We start from the raw sequence: 20480 nt of genomic DNA on the forward strand, positions 1-20480 counted from the left end.
AGGGGAGCCTTCCCAGCCCTATCTGGAGATGCTGGGGGTCAAACCTGGAACCTTCTCTATGCAAAGCAGGTGCCCTGAGCTGCGGCCTTCTAAAGTGTGATTCTAGCCCTCATGATTCTGAATAAGGCGCTGATTTATACAGGAACTCAGGGAAGCACCTTATACAGAGTCAGAGCATATGTCCATCGAGCTCAGTGCTGTCACACACTCTCGCAATGGTTCTCCAGGGGATCTCAGATGCAGACGACTCTCCCAACCCCACCTGGAGATGCTACTGAAAATGGAAATCGACTGCCTTCAAGTCGATCCGATTTATGGCAACCCTATGAATAGGGTTTTCATGGTAAGCGGTATTCAGAGGAGGTTTACCTTTGCCTCCCTCTGAAGCTGAGAGGTAGTGACTGGCCCAGGGTCACCCAGTGAGCTTCATGGCTGGGTGGGGATTCGAACCCTGGTCTCCCAGGTCGTAGCCCAATACTTAACTACTATACCACACTGGGGACTGATTTAACCTACGTCGTTCAACAGCTGGCGTTGGGCCTTCAAGTGCTTACGGCGAAGCGCTGGTTCTGTGTAGAACCCTTCGCATTGGGGAGTCATGGCAGGATACAAGGGGAGGTCTCCCACCCCAAAATCCCCGAGCCTCGTTAGCCCAAGTCCAGAGCTTGGAAAAGTTACTTTTTTGAACTACAACTCCCATCAGCCCAATCCAGTGGCCATGCTGGCTGGGGCTGATGGGAGTTGTAGTTTTAAAAAGTAACTTTTCCAAGCTCTGCCAAGTCTCAGAAGAAAGAAAGGGAAGCACAAAGAGAGGGTGTTAATGGAGGATGAGAAAGGAGGCACCGGGGACCCATCAGTCTGTTAGCTGAGGAAGAGAGTGGAAGAGCAGCTGAAGCAGCAGGAAGGGCATCCTCAAATGTCAACGTGACACCAGGCCCCGGGGCGGAAAGGCCCCGGGGAGGAAGCAGGAGGAGTAAGGCTTAGAGAGGAGGAGGGGGCGGGGGAGGAGGTGCCCCCTGCTCCCTTGCAAACAGCGGGCGCAGGGAAGAAGCACCCCAAATTGTGCCATGGCATTCCATCTCTGGAAAAGACAGCGTGTGTGGAGGTGCCCGGCTGCTCCAGCATTCACATGGCATTTTCCTCCAGGGAATGTCTCAGAAGAGTGAAGATCAGTGCAGTAATTATGTTTCTGAAAGGAGGCACCAGAGTACAGAGAACATCTTAAGTGTTTTATAAAATCCCTGCATGTTCAAAACAGACGCCTCAGCCATCCTTACAAGTCCTGTAAGGCAGGCCAGATTTTTTTTTTAATGATTATTAATAACGAAAACACTGTGGTTGGCAAAGAGGGAGAGAGGTTTGCCTGAGGCCACCTACAGACTAGAGGTTATGGCGAAGGAAAGATTTGAACCTGGGACCTCCTAGATGCAACTGCCAGCCTGGTTGGGTTTTTGTACATATAACTGGGGCAGGGGGAGCACATGATTCTTTGCATCAAGTAGCTAAACGTCTTTGGTCAGCCCTGCAAGTCTGCAAACTCTTCTTTATCACTCTTTTCATGTTCCAGGGTGCACAGCATTCTGGGCTGGAGAACCATCATCAGGTGACCCTCGGTGCGGTGCAGCACCGGTGCTTCTTAACAGAACCAAAAAGGAGGGAAAAAATCCCAAAATGCTGTGAAAAAATGTGTTGCTTCAGCAAGCCCAACCAGTTTCGGCCTCTGGTATATTGGGCCTTTGAAAGGAGATAAAATTTAATCTCTCTGTAGAGTCCTCTAGTAGCAAAAATGCTTTAACCTTTAGTAACAACTCGTAACAACCCAATGAGCCAGAGGCCGAAACGTGTTGGGCTTGTCTAAGTAATTAATTTTCTCACAGCATTTTGGGATTCCCCCCCCCTTCTTTCTGGTTCTTTGGATGCCGACCTCCTTTTGTTTCTGCTGCTTCTTAACCAGCCTTCCCCATCCTGGTGCCCTCTGGATGCTTTGGACTACCCACTCCCGTCATCACCCCCCGCCATCTCAGCCATGCTGCCACCCGCTCTCGCCTCACACAGCTGTGCTGGCTGGGGCTGACGGGAGTTGGCATACGCCAACATCTGGAGGGCACCAGGTTGGCAAAGGCGAACACAACTAAAAACCTCCAAGGAAGGCAGCCTGCCTGTGAAAAAAGGTGGCTAATTTGCGGCCCTCCAGATGTTGCTGGGCTACATCTCTCACCGCTCCTGCCCATTGGACATGCTGGCCGGGGCTGACAGGAGTGGGAGTCCAGCCACATCTGGAGGGCTCTGGGTGTCCCCCACCCACAGTATAGTAAGGCACTTCCTCCCTTCTCAGTCCATACATATTTGTCCTGGCTAGCGGTGGCTCTCAAGGATTGCAAGGTGAAGATTCCCCTAGCCCTGGTCCCAGAGATCCTTCAGATGAGAGGCCAAAGGCTGTACCGACCGCCCCCACACGCAGAGCACGCAAAGCTCGACTGCTGTGCTGCAACCCAACCATCAACACAGGCAGAATGCTGGGAAAATTTAGCGGGGCCGGTCTCACACTGTAGCCGGAGGCGGTATGCTTCCCAATACCAGTTGGTGGAAACCGCAGGAGGGCAGAGGTGCTGTTGCGCTCAAGTCCTGCTTGGGGCCTTTCATTGGGGCAACTGGCTGGCCACTGTGAGAACAGGTGGCTGGAGGGGATGGGCCCCTTTGGCCTGATCCACCAGGCGCTTCTTATGTCCACTCTCCTCCCAGCAGAGGCTCGCCAGGAATCCTCGATCTGGACTTTCAGACTTCTCTTGAAGACATATATCTACTCTCTCTCTTTCTCTCTTTGCAGCTCTTTTTAATTTTTACTCTTGCTTAGCCAGTCTCACCTTAACGATTATCTGTATTTTTATCATTTTTTAAAATGGTGTTTTAGGTTTTGACAGTGTCCACTGCCCTGATATTTTTACGATACGGCGGTACAGAAATACTTTTATAAATATAGAAATAAATAGCAATGAGAGCAATCACCGATGTTGTTTTTAAACTGAAAGGAAAGATGGAAAAGCTTTCTCTCTGTGTGTGTGTTTTGGATGGTATTCAACAGGTGCTCCCTTCAAAGAGGGACGTAATCACAGACGTATTTTCCTGAAAAAGGAGTCACTGCAGAACAGGCAAGAGCCTAAATTCAGTGTGTGTGGGGAAGGGGGGGGCGGAAATGCCCATCGACGCATCTCCTCTTCTGCCTTTCCTGTCTGTCATACAACTCTGCTTCCCCCTCCGTTCCCAGCCCCCCAATTTTCATGCAGATGGAAATCAGGGCTGTTTCCAGACCCCAAACCCTCCACCAGCCCCTTCCCCCACAAGCTGCAAGAGGGTGACTGTGCTGGAGCTGCCTGAAGGCCCCTCCCCCTTCTCCCCTTCCAGCTTTCGCAAGGTTTAGGATTTAGGAAATCGGTGGGACTGACCTGTCAGCTCAGGGAGGACAGGGGCACTCGGGAGAGGGGTCCTCTCTACCCGGAATTCTAAAAATGAAAAGGGAAGACAACGTAGGAAGAATTGGTCAGTTCCACCCACAAGAGAGAGGATTTGCAAGGAGGAGCAGCGGGGGGGCAGGGGGGAGGAGAAGCACAAACACAAACAGTCTGGATGGGGCAGGGAAGGGTCCTCACGAGTTGCCACCTGCCCTGGAAAGAGTCAGAAGCAGCAAAGGCAGAAAAAGGCCAAGATTCAAAACTAGCACCGGCTGCAACGGCTGGATACGATCACCCGAACTTCTGTTTCCTCTCCATTTGCAAAAAGGCAAAATGACTGGGGGGGAGAGAAAGACCTGCCTCGCAGGCTTGTTGTTGCGAAGCACCTTGCAAAATTATTATTACTATTATTATTACTATTATTATTACTGCAGTATATTCATTTATATCCCAACTAGGACTCAAGGCGACTTACAAAAATTAAAGCAAATACTGCTGAAAACATATAAAACATACAGAAAGTTAGAATTGAAATGTAATTAAACTATCTACAGAACCATTTAAAACATAGCAATTTAAAAAAAAAAAACACAAAATAAAAATCAGTAAAAACCACGCCCTGTTTAATAGCCCTTGCAGTCAGTTCCCAAAAGCCTGTTGGAACCGAAAAGTCTTCCCCTGCCAACAGAAGGACGGCAGGGAGGGAGCCACTCTAACTTCCCTAGGAAGGGAGTTCCAGAGCCTGGGGGCCGCCACCGAGAAGGCCCTCTCCTGTGTTGCCACCAGATGTGAGGGTGGCAGGACTGAAAGCCGGGCCTCCTCCGATGATCCCAGGGCTCGGACAGGTTCATATGGGAGAATATGGTCCTTAAGCATATGGTCATCAGCAAGGAAGGGTAGTCAGCACAGGCCAGGCATGGGGCTAAGGGAGGGAGGTGGCTGGACGTTGGATCCACTCCTTCAACGGGAAAGTACAAGCAGGTGCCTTCAGAGGAAACCCTTGCCCTTGCAGCCGTCAAGAGGCACAAGCCTTCAAGGAGTGGGGCTCCTCAGTGAGAAGGCCCGTCACTCCAGACAAGCCTCCTTGAAGAACAGCTCGCCCACCACCGCCCCATCGCTCCCTGCCCTGGCCTGTGCCACTCCCAGAGAATGCCGGACCTGATCTTTCCGGGCTGACTGCTCAGTACACACAGGAGAGGAGGGAGGCCTGATGGGTGCCCCCCCCGCAAATGCCCTCTAACATCCTCCCAGAATCCTCTGCAATGTGCACGAGTTTTCTGGCAGACAAGTCAATGTGAGAAACAACATCCCCCCCATCATTTACTGATTTAAAAGATCCTGCTTTAACAGCTTTACCCAACAACCTGGTGCCTTCCAGATGTTCTGGAAGACAGTTCCCATCGTATGGCCGTACTGGCTGGGGCTGATGGGAGATGTAGTACAAAACATCTGGAGACTTCATTAAGCAATGACCTTGCAGAACTCCTGCCCATTTCAATGTGGCATGTGCCAGAAAACATCCCCCACTGCCCCCCCACAACCCTTCTCCACGCCGAAAACCCCATTCTTGTTCACAGGGTATGTGTGCTACAATCCTGCCCAGACCTAAGCTCACACTGTTTGCAAAGTGCTTCACAGCAACCTGTTATTTCATTCCTAAGGCTTGGAACCCCACACCCCTCCTTCTGCTTTTCAATCGTGAGCCTCGGGAAGAGCCAGCTTTTACAGAACAGGCGAAGGGCTTTGAATTTTGCTTGCAGAACGGCAGCAACTCTGAGAAGAGTTTGAGGTGAGGTGAGGTGGGGTGGAGTGGGGTGGGTGTTGAGGATTAGAGGCACCAGGGGAGGGAGGGAGGGAGAGAGAGAGAGAGAGAAGCTTGCAAGGTTTCCGGGACTAATAAGTCTCAAGGTAAACGTCATCCAGAGTAAACTACCACATCAGCTTGTTCTGCTTCAGGGAAAGAGGGGTGTCTGCAGCTGACAGCTTCTTCCCTTACTTTAAGCCACAGGTTTCTCTCTTGCTGTTTCGCTTCCGTCTTGGGTGGAGAAAACCAGGAAAGAGCACTAGCTGGGGCGGGGAACTTCTTCCAGCCCGAGGGCCGCACTGCCAGCGGGGCAACCTCTCAGGGGTGTGTGTGTCACATGCCAGCGATGGGCAGGGCCAGAGGCAAAAGTAGGAGGCTCAATTAATGTGCACTTTTACCTTTGCGCAGTAGGCTACTTTCTACGCACACCCCTAGCTCTCCTCCATCTATCCAGAGCAAGAGGCGTGGTCAGAGTTTGAGGGCACATCCCAGCCAGGCAAAAGCACTCAAGGAGGGTACAAAGGAAGGTCCAGTGAGGGGTGTGGCCAGGAGAGCCCTGAGGGCCTGACAGAGGGGGCTGGAGGGCCACATGCTGCCCCTGCGCTTCCCCACTTCAGGGTTAGAGGGATGATCTCTTGGGTCACTGTGAGGCAGGCAAGGAACACTCCCTTAGCGCAAAAACAAAGCAACCCCCCCAAAAAAAAACAGAGACAGAAAGGAAGACATACCGGGGAACTGGTAAGTGTAGCCGGGTGCGATGCCCGTGTAACTTCGGCTGGCGTAGGTGGCAGCCTGAAAACCTGGGTAGCCTGTTCTCAGAGACAAAAATAAAAAAAAATCAGGTTCTTTCATGGTGAGACACAGAGAGAGCTCAGACCTACCTTTTATTCCTTCCTTCCTCAGGGGCAGAAGCGAGGAGCTGAAGGTCATCTTGCCCCATGGGCCAACCGTGCGCTGGCCGGGGCTGATGGGAGTAGGAGTCCAAATCACCCAGAGGGCACCAGGTGGGCAAAGGCTGGTTCTGCTCATTGGAAGAGATGGGCCGCTGCCCTCCAACAAGCAGAGTATGTGGCCAGCCTTTCCCCCCAAGCATGAAGCTAAGGAGGTGGGCAGTGGAATTGCCTCAGCAGTTGAGTGGCGATCCCTTCCCGCCCCCTCCGGCTCCAAGCAGTTTAGTTAGAGCAGTCATTAAAGGATCCCATGCGTTCAAAATACTTTCACACAGGGGAGTCTCCCTGTTGCATCTCTGTATGATTTAATCACTCCGGCTTATCCCCTCTTTTCAATAAGAAGTGTGCAAACAGTTGTGTCTGGAGAGGGGGCTTCTATGAGGGTTATATAGTTCTTACCCTTACACACTTGAAAAGTAACCCTCTTCAGGTGTAAGAATGATGTGCATGCCCAATTTTAACTGGGGGGGGAGGAAGAGAGGAGAAGGTGAGCCTCCGCTATGGAGAATTTGTGAAAACTGTTCCAGCAGTGGAATTATCTGCAGTGCTCCCATTCTGCCAGAGGAGGGCAGTGTAGGATGACAAATGTATTTCACCTTCATACACACACACACACACCCGCCAATGGATTTCCCCGTCACATGACCTCTGACATCAGAGAGATGATCCGGCCCTTACACAACCTGGCACAAGTCTTAACTCAGATTGCTTGCTGCACAGTAAAGAGAGCAGAAAGAAAGGGTTCAGAGCTCCTTTGCCACCCTTACCCAGCATGCCAATCCCGAGCATGAAGGCGTCCATTCCGTAAGGCATCACCCGAGACCTTCCTCTTGCTGAGCCAGTAGGGGACATCACTTCCTTTGGCTGAGCTTTTTTACATTCCACCTGACACGGGACACAGACGTCAGCTTGTAGGACAGCCTCCCAGGAGGCAGATTTACAAGCAGAAGAGCTTTATCTGAACCCAGCCTTAAAAGACTGCTCCAACCCTCTTCTGTGTAATTATGCCTCTACCAAATTCCCAACTTCACGCTGGCTAGGGTTGATGGGAGTTGTAGTCCAAAACATCTGGAGGGCACCAGATTGGCAAAGGCTGCTCCATAATTCTCTCTCTCTCTCTCTCTCTAAGCCACAAAAGGCTGCTTTCCCCATCACATCTTACCGAAAGTTTCCCTTAAAGTAGCTTGCATCAAAGACGTTTGTGGTCCTTCGAATTCAACATTTCCTGCCTACAACCTTCCTGCAGATCCTTGTCCCGCCATTAAATATGGAGCCCCAGCATCAGGTTGCCTATTTCTCATTTTTTTCTCCCTGACAAGTCTTTAAAAGCAGCACCACTGACAGAATGGTGGCAACATTGCCCATCACTGCATGCCACACGAAGGAGTGAAAGCGGCACTTGTTGCATCACTGCCAGCTATGCAATTTTTAAAAGACACAGGAGCCCTGCCAGAAGAAAAATGTTGGCAACTCATTCGGGCAAGATTTCCTACTGTACGTGCACACACACTTATCACTCATTATGAATATTATTATTTATGAATGTATACCCTGCCTTTCTACAAAAGGCTTGGAGCAGGCCACTATCCTTCTGCTGTAGGGTCCTTTCCCTTCTGCTTCACAGAGCTTCCTTCACCGCTATCGACTCCACATGCTTCACCCTCCCAAAATTCACCTACGAGGATTCCTCAACCTGCAGCTTCACTTTGACCCCAAATGGGCTGTTTTTGGCAGTTTGTGAAACAGTTTGAAGGCCACGATCAGGTAACTGTGCATTCCAGGGAGAAGGGAGACCCCCATCTGCCAATTCATGCCCACAGCCCCCTCCACGACCCCCCCACCCCTGACCCTCCTTGTCCTCACCATTTTGTTGTTGATTTCATGGAAGTGGATCTCGCAGACTTTCTCCACAATATCTTCACTTTCGAAGGTGACAAAGCCAAAGCCTGAAAAAGAAACAATTCCAGCCTGGTCAAGCCTGGACCCCGGGAAACTCCCGACAGCAAAACCACATTCTCCGGCAGAATGATGCTCAAGTCCTGTCAGAAGGTCAAAAAACAAACACTAGTCTAGTGCGCAGTCTGACTGGTTGCTCCATAATAAAAATAAAACCTTGCACTTAGAAGGCTAGCATGTCAAGGAGAAGGGGTTCTGCCCTCAACGTGCTTGTTTTCTATGTGCAAGGAATACCTTTTTTTAAAAAAAGTATAGAGGAGCTGTTAGTCATATCTGTGCTCCCATTTTTTTAAAAAAAATCTCTCCGCATAGAAGGCTAGCACATCAGGGAGAAGGCGTTTTACCTAACCTGCTTCTCAAAAGGCTAGTTTTCTATGTGCAAGGAATGCTTTTATTTTCTTTTAGTGTGGAGGAGCAGTTAGTCGTGTCTATGCCCTCAGCTGCAGTCGACAGTGGCCCAGTTCAGAGGGATGGGTGGACCACCTCAGTAAGAATGAGGCCTCTGACAGAACATGTGCAGAAGATATACACAGCCCCATTACCTGCCCCCATCTCCAGCTAACTGCCCTCCACCTGGCATTTTTTCCTGGCTTGGATTGCACCTTAAAAGCCCCCAGGAAAAAAGAGGCATGAACTGTCCTGTTTTTCACCGCAGCTAAGAGCGATCTGGGTCAGATGGGGTGGGTGGGGGGAATGGTCCAGTTCACAGACAGAACACAGCCGTCACGCCTAGTAGCCACCGATAGCCTTACCCTCCCTCCATGGATTTGTCTATTCCTCTTTTAAAGCCTTCCAAGTTGGTGGCCATCACTGCCTCTCGCTGGAGAGAATCCGACAGCTGACCTCTGATCACTCCCACCATTCCCGGCCATCAGCCACGCTTGCTGGGGCAGATGAGAGCTGTAGTTTGGCTACATCTGCAGAGCGAAAGGTTCCCCTACGCCTGTCCTAGATGAAAGCGGGGGCAGCCCATTCTTGATTTCCAAACCAGCCCGGCGTTTTGAGGGCTGCCGCAGAGGCCCCTGAAGGAGTATCATCATCCCTCAACCCAGAGGGCGCGTCTTGCCTTGAATGGCTCAACGCGTAAACACACAGACATATATACAGAGGAGCGGTCTCCTCTTAGCAAGCCTGCAGAGAGACCAGGAAGGCTTCTGTTTCATAACCAAATTCCCCAAGGGAGACGCTGGGAAAAGGTGACCTAGCAGGCGCGGCCGCAGCCCCCCCCAACCCCGCACCCGGCAGGGAAGGCAGGCCTCCTAGCTCCCGTGTCAGCTTCCCTGAGGCTCATATTACTCCGGACAAGGTAAGACACACAGACAACCGGAGCCATGTAGGTGACCAGGGAGTGGAAGGGAAGAGGCTGCTTCCCACCACCCCACCCGCTCCCCCATCGGCAAAGCATTACCCAGCACAGGAAGCGGGCAGACAAAAGCCCTCTGTGCTCAGAGGGGACGCGTCTGGTTAAAGGACACAGCTGACGAGGCCGGAGGCACGGAGATGAACAGGAGCTAGGCTCAGCAGCGCAGGAGGGCGGTGGTGTTGGCGGCGCCCGGGCTCCCGTAAAGCGCCCCGCACGGGCACACCCTGCAGTCCGACACATCAGTCAAAACACTTTGTGTCTCACCTCGGTGCCGGTTGGTGGTCTTGTCGAACATAAGCATGGCGTCGTCCACCTGCAGGAGACAAAGATTTGGAATTGTGGGGGGCAGAACTGAGCCTGGGGGATGGACTCAAAATACTGTGGGCCTTCTGAGGCTGTGTAGACGCCATACGTTTAAAGAAAAAAGGATCCTGGGAACTGTAGTTTGTTAAGGGCGCTGGGAACTATAGCTCTGTGTGGGCAGGTAAACTAGTTTCCAGGATTCGAAAGGTGAGGAGGGGACGTGCTTTAAATGTATGGTATCCACCACCATCTACCCTAAGGCAGCTGGCTGCAGGTAGCAGGTTTGGGCCACTATAAAAGAGGCAGTCAACTCCCGAAGCTATTTCATTCTATTTTTTAAAGGGCAGAAGAAGAATTCCCACCACAAATTGCCCAAGTGTCTTGAGATGGGCCCTGGGACAGCCTCTTTGCCCTTCCTGCCTGACTTTTTGGCAGACCAGCCACTCTGCACTTTGGGATATCAAAAGCCACCCAAACCCCAAACTAGTGGAACTCCCCTAGACGGAAACCAACCCTTCAACAAACCAACAAGTCACACACAGAGAACACAAGGGCTCCTTCCTGGCAAATCCTCCAGCCCAGAAACTCTGGCTACACACAGGTGATGGCTGATCAAGTGCTAACAGACCCCTTGGAAAGGTGCTCATCTGTAATGCCATCCCAAGGGGTGAGGAGAATTCTAGCACAATTCGGACTGAACATCTGGGGAAGTGGCACGAGTTTCCTTCCCCACTTGGCAGGAGAATACAGACGACCAGCCTGCACAGCTGTTACAAGTATGCTGAAATAAGCAGACTGCAGAGGGCTAGCATGGCCTAGTTGACTAACAGAGCCACAGATTAAGATGGTCCCAGTTCAAAGCTCAAACAGGGGTAGCCAACGTGGTGCCCTCCAGATGTTGCTGGATGCCAACTACCATCAGGCACAGCAAGCCTGGCCAATGGTCAGGGATGACAGGAATTGTAGTCCACCAACATCTGGAGGGCACCACGTTGGCTACTGCTGACTTAAGACAAGCCACTGCCTCTCTCGGGCCCCATTTGAGCTATGGGGATTATGAGCACACGAAGCTGTTTCATACGCGCAATGCAATCCTATGCATGTTTCCTCAGAAGCAAGTCCCACAGTGCTCAGTGGGATTTACTCCTAAGTATTGCCTGCAGAAGGCATTTTGCTTAAGAAGGGCTTTCCATGAGCTGTAACTCCTTCAATTGTGGGAAATTAACAGCACACCTGCAGAAACGGTTTCATTGTTTTTTAGAGTTTCTTGAAATGATGTTATGTTCTTTGAGCTTGGATTTTTGTGTTCTGCTTTTATCCTGCACACCGCTTTGATGGCTTCACTCTATAAAGCTGTTTATACATTTAATAACAACAACAACATATCCATTTATGTTTTTCTCAGAGTAATGGACCTAAGGTGGTCATGCCTATTAATTTCGATGAGCTTACTCTGAGTAGAACTAACACTAGATACAGCCTAGTACCACTACTAATTTATTATTAGTGGAAGCAGAAGCAGCAGAAGAGGTGCTATCCCAGAACTTGAGCACTGTACTTCCAGCATTTTGACTCTGCCTTCCTAGAAGGTCCCTACACAGCCAGGATTTGTTCTGCAGAGTGGGAAAAGGAAAATGTATGACTTTGTTTTCCTTTCAGAAACATGCATCCCCCCGCCGCAAATCCAGGACGCTTACTATAATCTGCTAGGAGCCTGAGAAGGCTAATTCCCTCTTTCATCCCCTTCAGCTTGCCCTGCTGACACTTCAACTTCCCATATATTTCCTGAAAGCTCACAGGTCCTTGCTCCTTTTTCTTTTAAATTAAAAGATTATAGCCTTCTTCATATCAAGGGCATCCCCCTCAATTACGCAGAAACCACTACCTTGTTTTTGACTACAAACAGAGGAAGCTGCCTTACCACTGGGTCAGACCATTGCTCCATCTAGCTCAGGGTTGCTTACAACGACCAGCAGCGGCTCTCTGGGGCTTCAGGCATTCCTAGCCCCACCTGGAGAAGGGAGCCACGCTTCCAAACTGTCAGGCATTCAACCGCCCAGGTTTGCTACCTGAGGCAATGTTTGTTAATGAACAATCACTCAGCAATGATAATCTGTATTTACACTCTATTCAGGAAGCCAAATCCACATAAAGGGATTGGTGACATTGAGCAGGGGGTTGGACTTGATGGCCTTGTAGGCCCCTTCCAACTCTACCATTCTATGATTCTATGGCAAAAGCGCACCGGTGCTTACCCTGACAAGCAACACCATTTTGCCAAAGAGCGGGTCTGATGTGGAGGGGAGAGTCCAAGATTCCCGAAAACCAGGCACTGGCCCGCTGGGCTGGTCTCAGACCCGAAGTCTGCCTCTCCATCCCAACCCCCTGTGGAAGGGGAGTTAAGGACGTCAAGGAGGGTCTCACCGGGACCACCAACCACACTTCCACGTCCCCGTCTACCTTGCATAGGAGGACCTAGAAGCTGCCCTTCCACAAAGATGGCAGACTGGGGCAGAGGGCCAACGGGGTGGGGAGAGATGGAGGAAGCCCACAATGGTCTCTCTGTCTTCAGGTCAGAGTGGCTGTCAATGGGCAGCCCTGGTCAAGTCAGTGTTGGAGGGTTTCAAGATTGATGTGAGCCGGGCAAAGAAACACAGTGAAGGAGGAAAGGAGATTATCCACTTTACCAGCAGGCATCTCGGGTGCAAGTGTCTGGCAGATGGACGGAGCACGAGGCACTTACTGTTCTGGCCTCCTTAACCCTGTGGCAGGTGACATGTGCCGAGGATGGGAGGGAGGCAGGCAAAAGCATTCTGCTCCAGCACCCCAGCAGCATCGCGCCAGGAGTCTCCCTCCCTCCTCCTCCGCGGACGCAAGGGAAAGCGTGTCCGTGGGCTCTTCGTTCTTGCCTGCCTCCCTGTAGTGTAGGGCAGGACAGAGGCTAACCGCAGGAAGACCCAGGCTCTAATCTCACCTTAGCCACAAATTCACCAGATGGTGGCCCAGCCCTAACTCTAAACTGATGACGGGAACCCTTTTTCCCGCATTTTCTGGGCAACCTTCCAGAGGGCTGGCTGCATGTGACTCGGGATGAACAGGGCCAGAGGCAAAACTGGGCAGATGCAAACATTAAATTAAATTCATTTTGCCCAGGCTAGTTTCTTCACATGCTCGGCAACCCTCTCTCTATTTGTCCTCCGTCTAGGCAAGCAAGAGGCATGATCAGATCTTGAGGGCACATCCCAGCCCAGCAAAAACACCCAAGGATGAGGGTGCAAGCAGCATTGCCAGAGTGAGTGCCTGTGGAGGTGGTATGGCCTGGGAGAGTCCCAGGGGCCAGAGAGGGAGGTTTGGAGGTCCACATGTGTCCCCCAGGCCTGAGGTTCCTCACCCCTGTCCTAAACCAAACTCTCAGCCACCTGCAACATGCAGGTAATCCTACCCCGAGTTGGCGAGACTCATTTAAGAACCACACGAATTCGAGCCTTCAGTGCCATCGGCCCAGTTCTCCAGAACTCTCTGCCAACAGAGATTCAGCAGATGCATTCTGCTTTCACTCCTAAGCGCCTGCTGAAAACCTTTCTGTTCCACCAGGCTTAGGCAGGCAATGAAGAAGATGCTTTTTTTGCAGCAGCAGCAGCAGTTGACTTTTGGTTTTATTGCATTTTTAATATTCTTTTATTCTATGGTTGTTGTTTTTCATACGTTGTAAACCGCTTTGATGTTTTTAACAAAACAGCGGTATACAAATATTCTTATAAATAAATAAGTAAATAAAATAAAATACCAACTGCCTTATTTATTTATTGTTCAATTTATTGTTCAGTTATGTTTATTTAAAATGTGATACATTTGTTTTCTTTTATCATCAATTGTGCCAAATGTAACGGTATATTGTTTTTATGTTGTAAACTGCCCAGAGAGCTTCAGCTATGGGGCGGTATAAAAGTGTAATTAATAAACAAATAAATATAAATATTATGGGGAAATTGTAGGTAGGGATTATTGAGGTAATGATAAGATAGACGACGGCAGTTTTCTCCTGATCAGTGCCTTTCAGCGCCAAGCCCCAGGGAAAGGGAGGCAGGCAGTGACTCCCCCCCTCGCTTCAAGTTACGGCAAAGTCTGGAATGCAAAGCCAGGAGGAAGATGGTGGACGGTGCAACTCTGGGAACGGCCAGCCGGCTGGCCAGCCTCCTCCAGAGCGTGCCCCCATTAACAGAGCGGCCTTCCCTGACACCGGGTGGGCATTCAATTCCGCAGGCAGAAAATGTGTGTCCTCAATAGGCTCCAGTGTCCATGGAAACCGAGGGCCGGAGAGGCGGGATTAGCGGGGCCGGCCGACCCCCGGCAGCCAACTTCACGTGGCCGAGCGCTAAGTGTGAGTGGCAGCCCTTGGCTGGCGGCTATTGTGGCGGCTGCCCGTTGGGTGCCTCTCTGGGCTGAGCTCCCCTGCTGCTGCCCGGGTCCATTCTCCAGAGCCTTTCTTCTTCGGAGGCCGCAGCGCTGGCTTTGCCAACACCCAGGCGAGGCCGGAACAAAAGAAGCTGCTGGGGATGGCTTCTCTTGGGGCCTGGTTGCCGTGGCAACCCTGGCCCCTCCAATCCCAGCTGCTGGATCAGATTAGCGCCAGCTCTAATGCTCCCTCCCCGGCAAAGCGGCTGTTCCACACAGGAACACAAAGGCGCCCTGCTGAGGCGAATCTTGCTCTCAGGAGCCGGCCCTTGTGGGCCTCTTGAGGGAGAACTAGGGCCACCCTTCCCCCCCCCTCCAGGCACACAAAAGCATCCTGTGAGGGAGAAAAAGGAGGGGAGGGGGGGGCGCAATCGCTTCCCATTAGGTCTTGCCAGTGCTGCCACAAGGCCTCAGTTCAACCACAAAGTGCCCAACCGAGTCCGTTCTGCTAGGCCTCAGGTCATTGCCACTGCTTAGGAACAGACGGCGCTGCCTTCTACTGAGTCAGACCATTGGGCCATCCAGCTTCATGCTGTCCACAATGACTGGCAGTGGCTGTCCACGGTTTCAGACAAGAGTCCTTTCCTAGCCCTACTTGAAAATGCATGCAAAACATGGGCTCAACCAACGGAGCCACATCCATACTGAGTCAGACTGCTGGTTCATGAAGCCCAGCGCTGTCCACACTGGCTGGCAGGGGTTTTCCAGGCCTTCAGACAGGACTGGCTTTCTCAGCCCTAGCAAGAGATGCATGGGATTGAACCAGGGACCTTCTGCATGCAAAGCAGACGCTCTACCACTGAGCTTGGGCCCTCCCCCTAAAAATAAGACTCTAGTCCTCATGTTTCTGGAAAAGGGGCTGATTTAAATGGGTACAGAGGAAGCTGCATTATATTGAGTCATATCGTTGTTCCATCCAGCTCAGTATTTTCTACACTGACTGGCAGTGGCTGCACAGTTGGAGGCAGTATGCTTCTGAATACGAGTTGCTGGAAACTGCGGGAAGGGAGAGTGCTCTTGCGCTCAGGTCCCGATTGCAGGCTTCCCATAGGCTTCTGGCTGGCCACTGTGAGAACAGGTTGCTGGACTAGATGGGCCACTGGCCTGATCTAGCAAAGCTCGTCTTATGCTGTTAGACCTTCAGGCAAAGGTCGTTCCCAGCGCTACCTGGAGATGCTGGGTCCTGAACCCAGATGTTCTGCATGTAAAGCAGATGTTCCACCTGTCACAGGAGGTTGCCTCATACTGAGTTGTACCATTGGTCTATCTAGCTCAATACAGATCCTTCTGCAAGCAAAGAAGGTGCTCTGCTAGTGAGCTATGACCATTAAAAGTTCAGCCTTCCTCAACCTGGTGCCCTCCAGCTAATTTTGGACTACAACTCCTGTCTGTCCCAGCCAGCCTGGCCATAGCTGAGGGGAGATGTAGTCCAAAATATCTGGAGGGTACCAGGATGCAGGAAGCTGGCTTATCTTCTCCACTCATATCAGAAACTATGCATGTCACCTTGAGCTCCTTGGAGAAAAAGTGCAACAAAAATTAAATAATGAATATAAAACAAGATAAACAGGGTAAGGTTAATTACAACCATCATCAGACTCTTGTGGCACTTAGCTTGCTAATTAAACTGTAGGCTTATAAACCTTGTATGATGTATACTGCCACTGCTGACCCTGAATTCTCTTCCAATGCCATTTTCCATCAGTGAACATTAACCAGGGAGGCGTGAGGTTGACTGAGTGGTGACAGACCTGTTGCTCTCCCGGCCTAACCACACACGCGTTGACAGGACAAAATGGATATGGGCCCCACCCTAAGCTTCTTCGGAGGAAGAGCAGAATAAAAAAATGAGACCGTCAACCAGGAAAATGGCATCCAAAACAGCCAAGGGGAGGGAGCAACTTCCCTGCGAGGAAAGGCTGCAACATTTGGGGCATCTTTGTTGAAGGAAAAGGCGAGTCAGAGGTGACATGCCTGAGGCGTATAAAATTACGTGCGGTGTATGGAGGAAGTGGCTAGAGAAAAGATGTTCTTCTCTCGTAATACTAGAACTCTGGGACATTTAATGAAGCTGGAAGATTCAAGCCAGAGGAAAGGAAGGACTTTTGCACACAGCACGAGGTTGAGCTGCGGATTCACTTCCAGAACCTGAATGGCTTTTAAAGAGGATTAGACAGATTCAGGGAGGACAAGGCTATCAATGGCTACTAGCCACACTGGCTATGCTCTGCCTGCAGGGCCAGAGGGAGGATGCCTCTGAATACCTTGGGATTACAAGTGGGGAGAGTAGGTCCTGCTTGCGGGCTTCCCACTGGGGCCTCTGTGAGAATAGGATGCTGGACTATATGTGGCCCCTTTGGCCTGATGCAGCCGCCGGGCTCCTCTCAAACATCACAATTCAATTAAGCAGTGTCTGAGCTCTTCTGGATGTTTTGGACTACAACTCCCATCAGCCCAACCAGCACGGCTCCTGGAGGGCACCAGAAGGGCTATATTAAGGCTACGTTCACCTAATACTGGGGCTCACTTAAATCTTTCAAGGTGGGGTGGGAGCATAGACTGGTGATAGAGCATCTACTCTGTGGGCGATAGGCCCAGTTCAGTCCCCAGCCATCTTCAGTTAAAAGACCTCAGGCAGCAGGTGTACGAGAACCACGTTGCTGGAGACCCCACAAAGCTAAGACAACTCAGAACGGAAACTCTGCACTCAATCAGGTCATAATCAGGCTCAATACAAAAACCAGCAGGTGCCTTCTCAAAAGCTGGAAGCAGGCTGGCCTATGCATGTTGTAGGCCTTTTCCTCAGCTAGTGTTGCTTCCTTCTGCCCTCCTCCATCTGCAAGTGCGTGCTTTTGCATTTGGAGAAGGTCTGTAGCTCAGGGGCTGAGCATCTGCTTTGCACACAGAAGGTTCGATCCCTGGCAGAGTATCCAGGCAGGGCTGGGAAAGGAGCCCTGGAGAGCCAGTGCCAGTCAGTGTAGACAGTACTGAGCTAGACGGGCCAACGGTCTGACATAGCATTGAGACAGCTTCTTGTGCTCTATGCTCCGAGATGGCTGTGGGTATCTCCCTGGTCATACCAAACACAGGCAAGGGCCAGTGGAGGAGTCTGTATGGCAAAGTCGGAGGCACAGGCAGTTCTGACCCACGGAGCCTAACTCCACAGGATCACACACACAAATTGGAGCTGCACATCAAATGGAGCAGGCACAGAAGGAAGGAACTCGTCTTGCGATCGTCTAGCTATGGACAAAGTAGCAACCAAGTCTTTGAGTTCTTTAGCTGAGCCACCCAGGGTACCTCCAGCTGGCATTTAGAGCTAGATTCACAGCCTTTCCCAAGCAGGCGCCCTCCAGCTGTTATGGGAGCTGTAGTCCTAAAGAATGAGACGGCACCAGCTTGGGAAAGGCTGAGCTAGAGTGTAGTGTAGTTATTAGATGATGTAACATGCAGGAACCGGTGGGAAGCGGAGGAGGTGGCTGTTTACTAACTGTGACTCGTCTCCTCCAAATAATCCACCCTGCCACAGGCGTCACAAGGCAGCCAAAAGCTTTTCAGGAAGAAAACGCCGCTACAGGAGCGTGGGCTCAAAGCATATTCACCAAGGCCTTCGTTTATATAGACAGATGGTATAAATAGCAGGCGCCCCCTCAGCCTCACTTCCTGTCTACCTTCAGACATCCTATCTGGAGGTGGACTCGGAGTCAAAAAGCAGGGAGAAGTACATTATATTTTATTTTTAGAGTGAGAGTGTCGGGGAGGGGAACGGATCCTAATTATTACAGAGGCCCAATGCCCACTGGGGCAGTAAACCTGCATCCAAGCTGGACCATTTCAAAAAGTGGAGTGGAAGGGGTGCAAATTATCGGATACTGCTCTGTACAAAACACACACACCTGCTCCCATTACAATAACATGTCAGGGAAAAGGTTAGGTTAACTCTCCGCCCTTTTCAAATGAAAAAATGTCCCATCGTGCAAACGGAAAGGCTACGCTGAGATTCATCAGCTCAGTGAGAAAACTAGACCAGAATCACTGATCTTGGAGGAAATGCCTCCTTTAGCCATTAACCCATCATTTATTTTCACCAGCCTTCCCCAACTTGGTGCCCTCGAGCTTTCTGGACTACAACTCCCATCAGTCCCAGCCAGCACATCTGTATGATGCTGGGGCAGGTGGGGATTGTAGTCCAAGACATCTGCAGCACACTGGGGAAGGCTGGTATACATATTCAAGCTTGGACAGGGCACTGGGGGCAGAAGAGACCCAGACGTGTACATGAATCTGGGCACAGGGATGCAGCGCTATTCCTCCACAAAGAGATGCCACGCCGGGTAGGGCGGAAGCAGCAGCCATGAACAAAGAGGTGCTTGCAACCACATCGCTCACCTTTAGTTATACCTGCAGGCTCAAAATAACATCCGGAGGGAGCAACTCCACCTGTAATCACCTGAGGATAAGGCCTTGCCTTCACAAACAACACAGAAGGAAGTAAACCTCTGCTTCAGCTGTGCCATTTCAGAATGAATCATTGGATGGATGAAAGGACATATATTAACACACACAGTCTATTCAGTTTACACAAGTCAGTCTGAAATGCCATAGCTGAAGCAAAGGTTTATTTCCGTGTCTGTGTCAGAGGAGAACCTCTGGCCCTCCAGACGTTTTTGGATTACAAAATCAGCCCCGTTAGCCCCAACTAGCATGGCAAATAATCAGGGATGGTGGTAGTTATAGCTCAGGACAGCTGCAGGAGCTCCAGAAAGGAGATACACTACAGAAAACTAGAAGGAGAAGGGTCTGACCTAGCCTTCACCCTAACATGGCTGTTTTCTATGGGCAAAGAATTTGTTTTGTTGTGGGAGGAATATTCAGTTATATGTGAGGCCTTCGCCTGCTGCTTGAAGTGGCCCCATCTACAAACAGGCGTTTGTGAGATCTAGACCCAAAGCTGCAGCCAGTTCCTGTCCCAGCACTAAGCCACAGCCAGCCAAGAGCCAGGTGGTACCTTCTCAGCTTCTGCCGTGGAAACAAATTTCTTGAAAATCTAGCATAAGCTACTGAGGAAAAAGGAAATCAGCAGAGGAGAGAAATAAAAACATAATGCTCTCTACGGATTTTCTCTCCTTTCCAGTGTTTCAGGGAAATCTAGGAGAGAACTGAACGGCCTTTCTTCCAGGGAGAAGGAAAAGCTGACAAATAAAGACCCTTCTGTAAATCGGACCTTCAACAAAGACCAGTGACTCTTTCCTAGTGAGCTGGTCCATCAGGGTGAGTGCCCTTAAAAAAAGACCAAAAGACAGGCATCTGCTTAGGACTGCCGAGCAGCCTACCAGGTTGGAAACAGCCCTTTGCCACATGAACTCTGCTCATGCCATTGGGGCAAGGGGGGGCACCCAAATCCATCTCCCGAGAGCCAGATTTCAGTGGCAATCAGATTTCAGTAAACATCTGGAGTACAGCAAAACACAATGCAAAGCACTACCCGGCAAACCTTTCCCAGCTGAATGAATGGCTCTCTGCCACGGTTAAATATATCTGCTGTCTTTTCTGTTTGCTGTTCTTATTGTCCACTGCCTTGAGACTATTATAGAAGGCTAATAATAAATAATGCCAGGACTCCGACTATGCAGACTCTGACCGGCCAATCTAGAGGTGTCATACTGTTGGCCAGTCACAGGAATCGATGTTTGAGTTGCCTACTCCCTTCTGTGGCTGAAGAGGACCCCCAAGGCCTGCAGTTTGATGCATCATGGGGGGGAAATGGCAGCTCTTCTCTCTCCATTGCCATTTCTGTTGGCTAGCATAGACTGTGCCCTTCAGCCACCCACCCCTCTCACTTCCTTTCAGATCCACACGCTGGATTTGACACATGCTTAGGTATCGGGAGCGGCCAGGGTAGAGCATCTGTGTGTTAACTTCTCTTGCAGTAGCCTGGCTCACTTACTGGAGTAATCTGGAACCGTTCATTTGCTGGTGCATTTCTCCAGCACACCTGCTTCTTAGCGTCTGGTCTCACCGGAGCTCTGGATGGTTCATTACAGATGTGACAGGTGCGCTTACTCATACAGCACAGGCCGTCTCTCATCCAGGCAGCTTATGGAGCCAGCCAGTTCAGCTTCAGCATCAGAACAGCACCACAGACCTTGGGACTGTTGCTCTGATCCTTTTTCCAAACAGAAGGAACCAAAGTTTGGGCT

General features: G+C 50.8%; 1 protein-coding gene across 5 annotated transcripts in view; it reads right to left on the reverse strand.

Moving 5' to 3' along the window:
- The window catches only part of MSI1 (musashi RNA binding protein 1), a 54304-nt gene that overhangs the window by 7126 nt on the left and 26698 nt on the right, over window positions 1–20480 (reverse strand). For 3 of the 5 annotated variants that reach the window (XM_061602620.1, XM_061602616.1, XM_061602617.1), the window contains exons 7-11: window positions 9787–9835; window positions 8067–8149; window positions 6971–7088; window positions 5982–6062; window positions 3444–3500 (exon numbers count right to left, since the gene is read on the reverse strand). In XM_061602620.1, coding sequence (XP_061458604.1) covers window positions 3444–3500; window positions 5982–6062; window positions 6971–7088; window positions 8067–8149; window positions 9787–9835 — 388 coding nt within the window. The remainder of the gene's footprint in view (window positions 1–3443; window positions 3501–5981; window positions 6063–6970; window positions 7089–8066; window positions 8150–9786; window positions 9836–20480) is intronic. The other 2 variants (XM_061602618.1, XM_061602619.1) reach the window with 1 other exon arrangement.

Source organism: Rhineura floridana, chromosome 19 (assembly GCF_030035675.1).
Source record: "Rhineura floridana isolate rRhiFlo1 chromosome 19, rRhiFlo1.hap2, whole genome shotgun sequence".
NCBI lineage: Eukaryota > Metazoa > Chordata > Lepidosauria > Squamata > Rhineuridae > Rhineura > Rhineura floridana.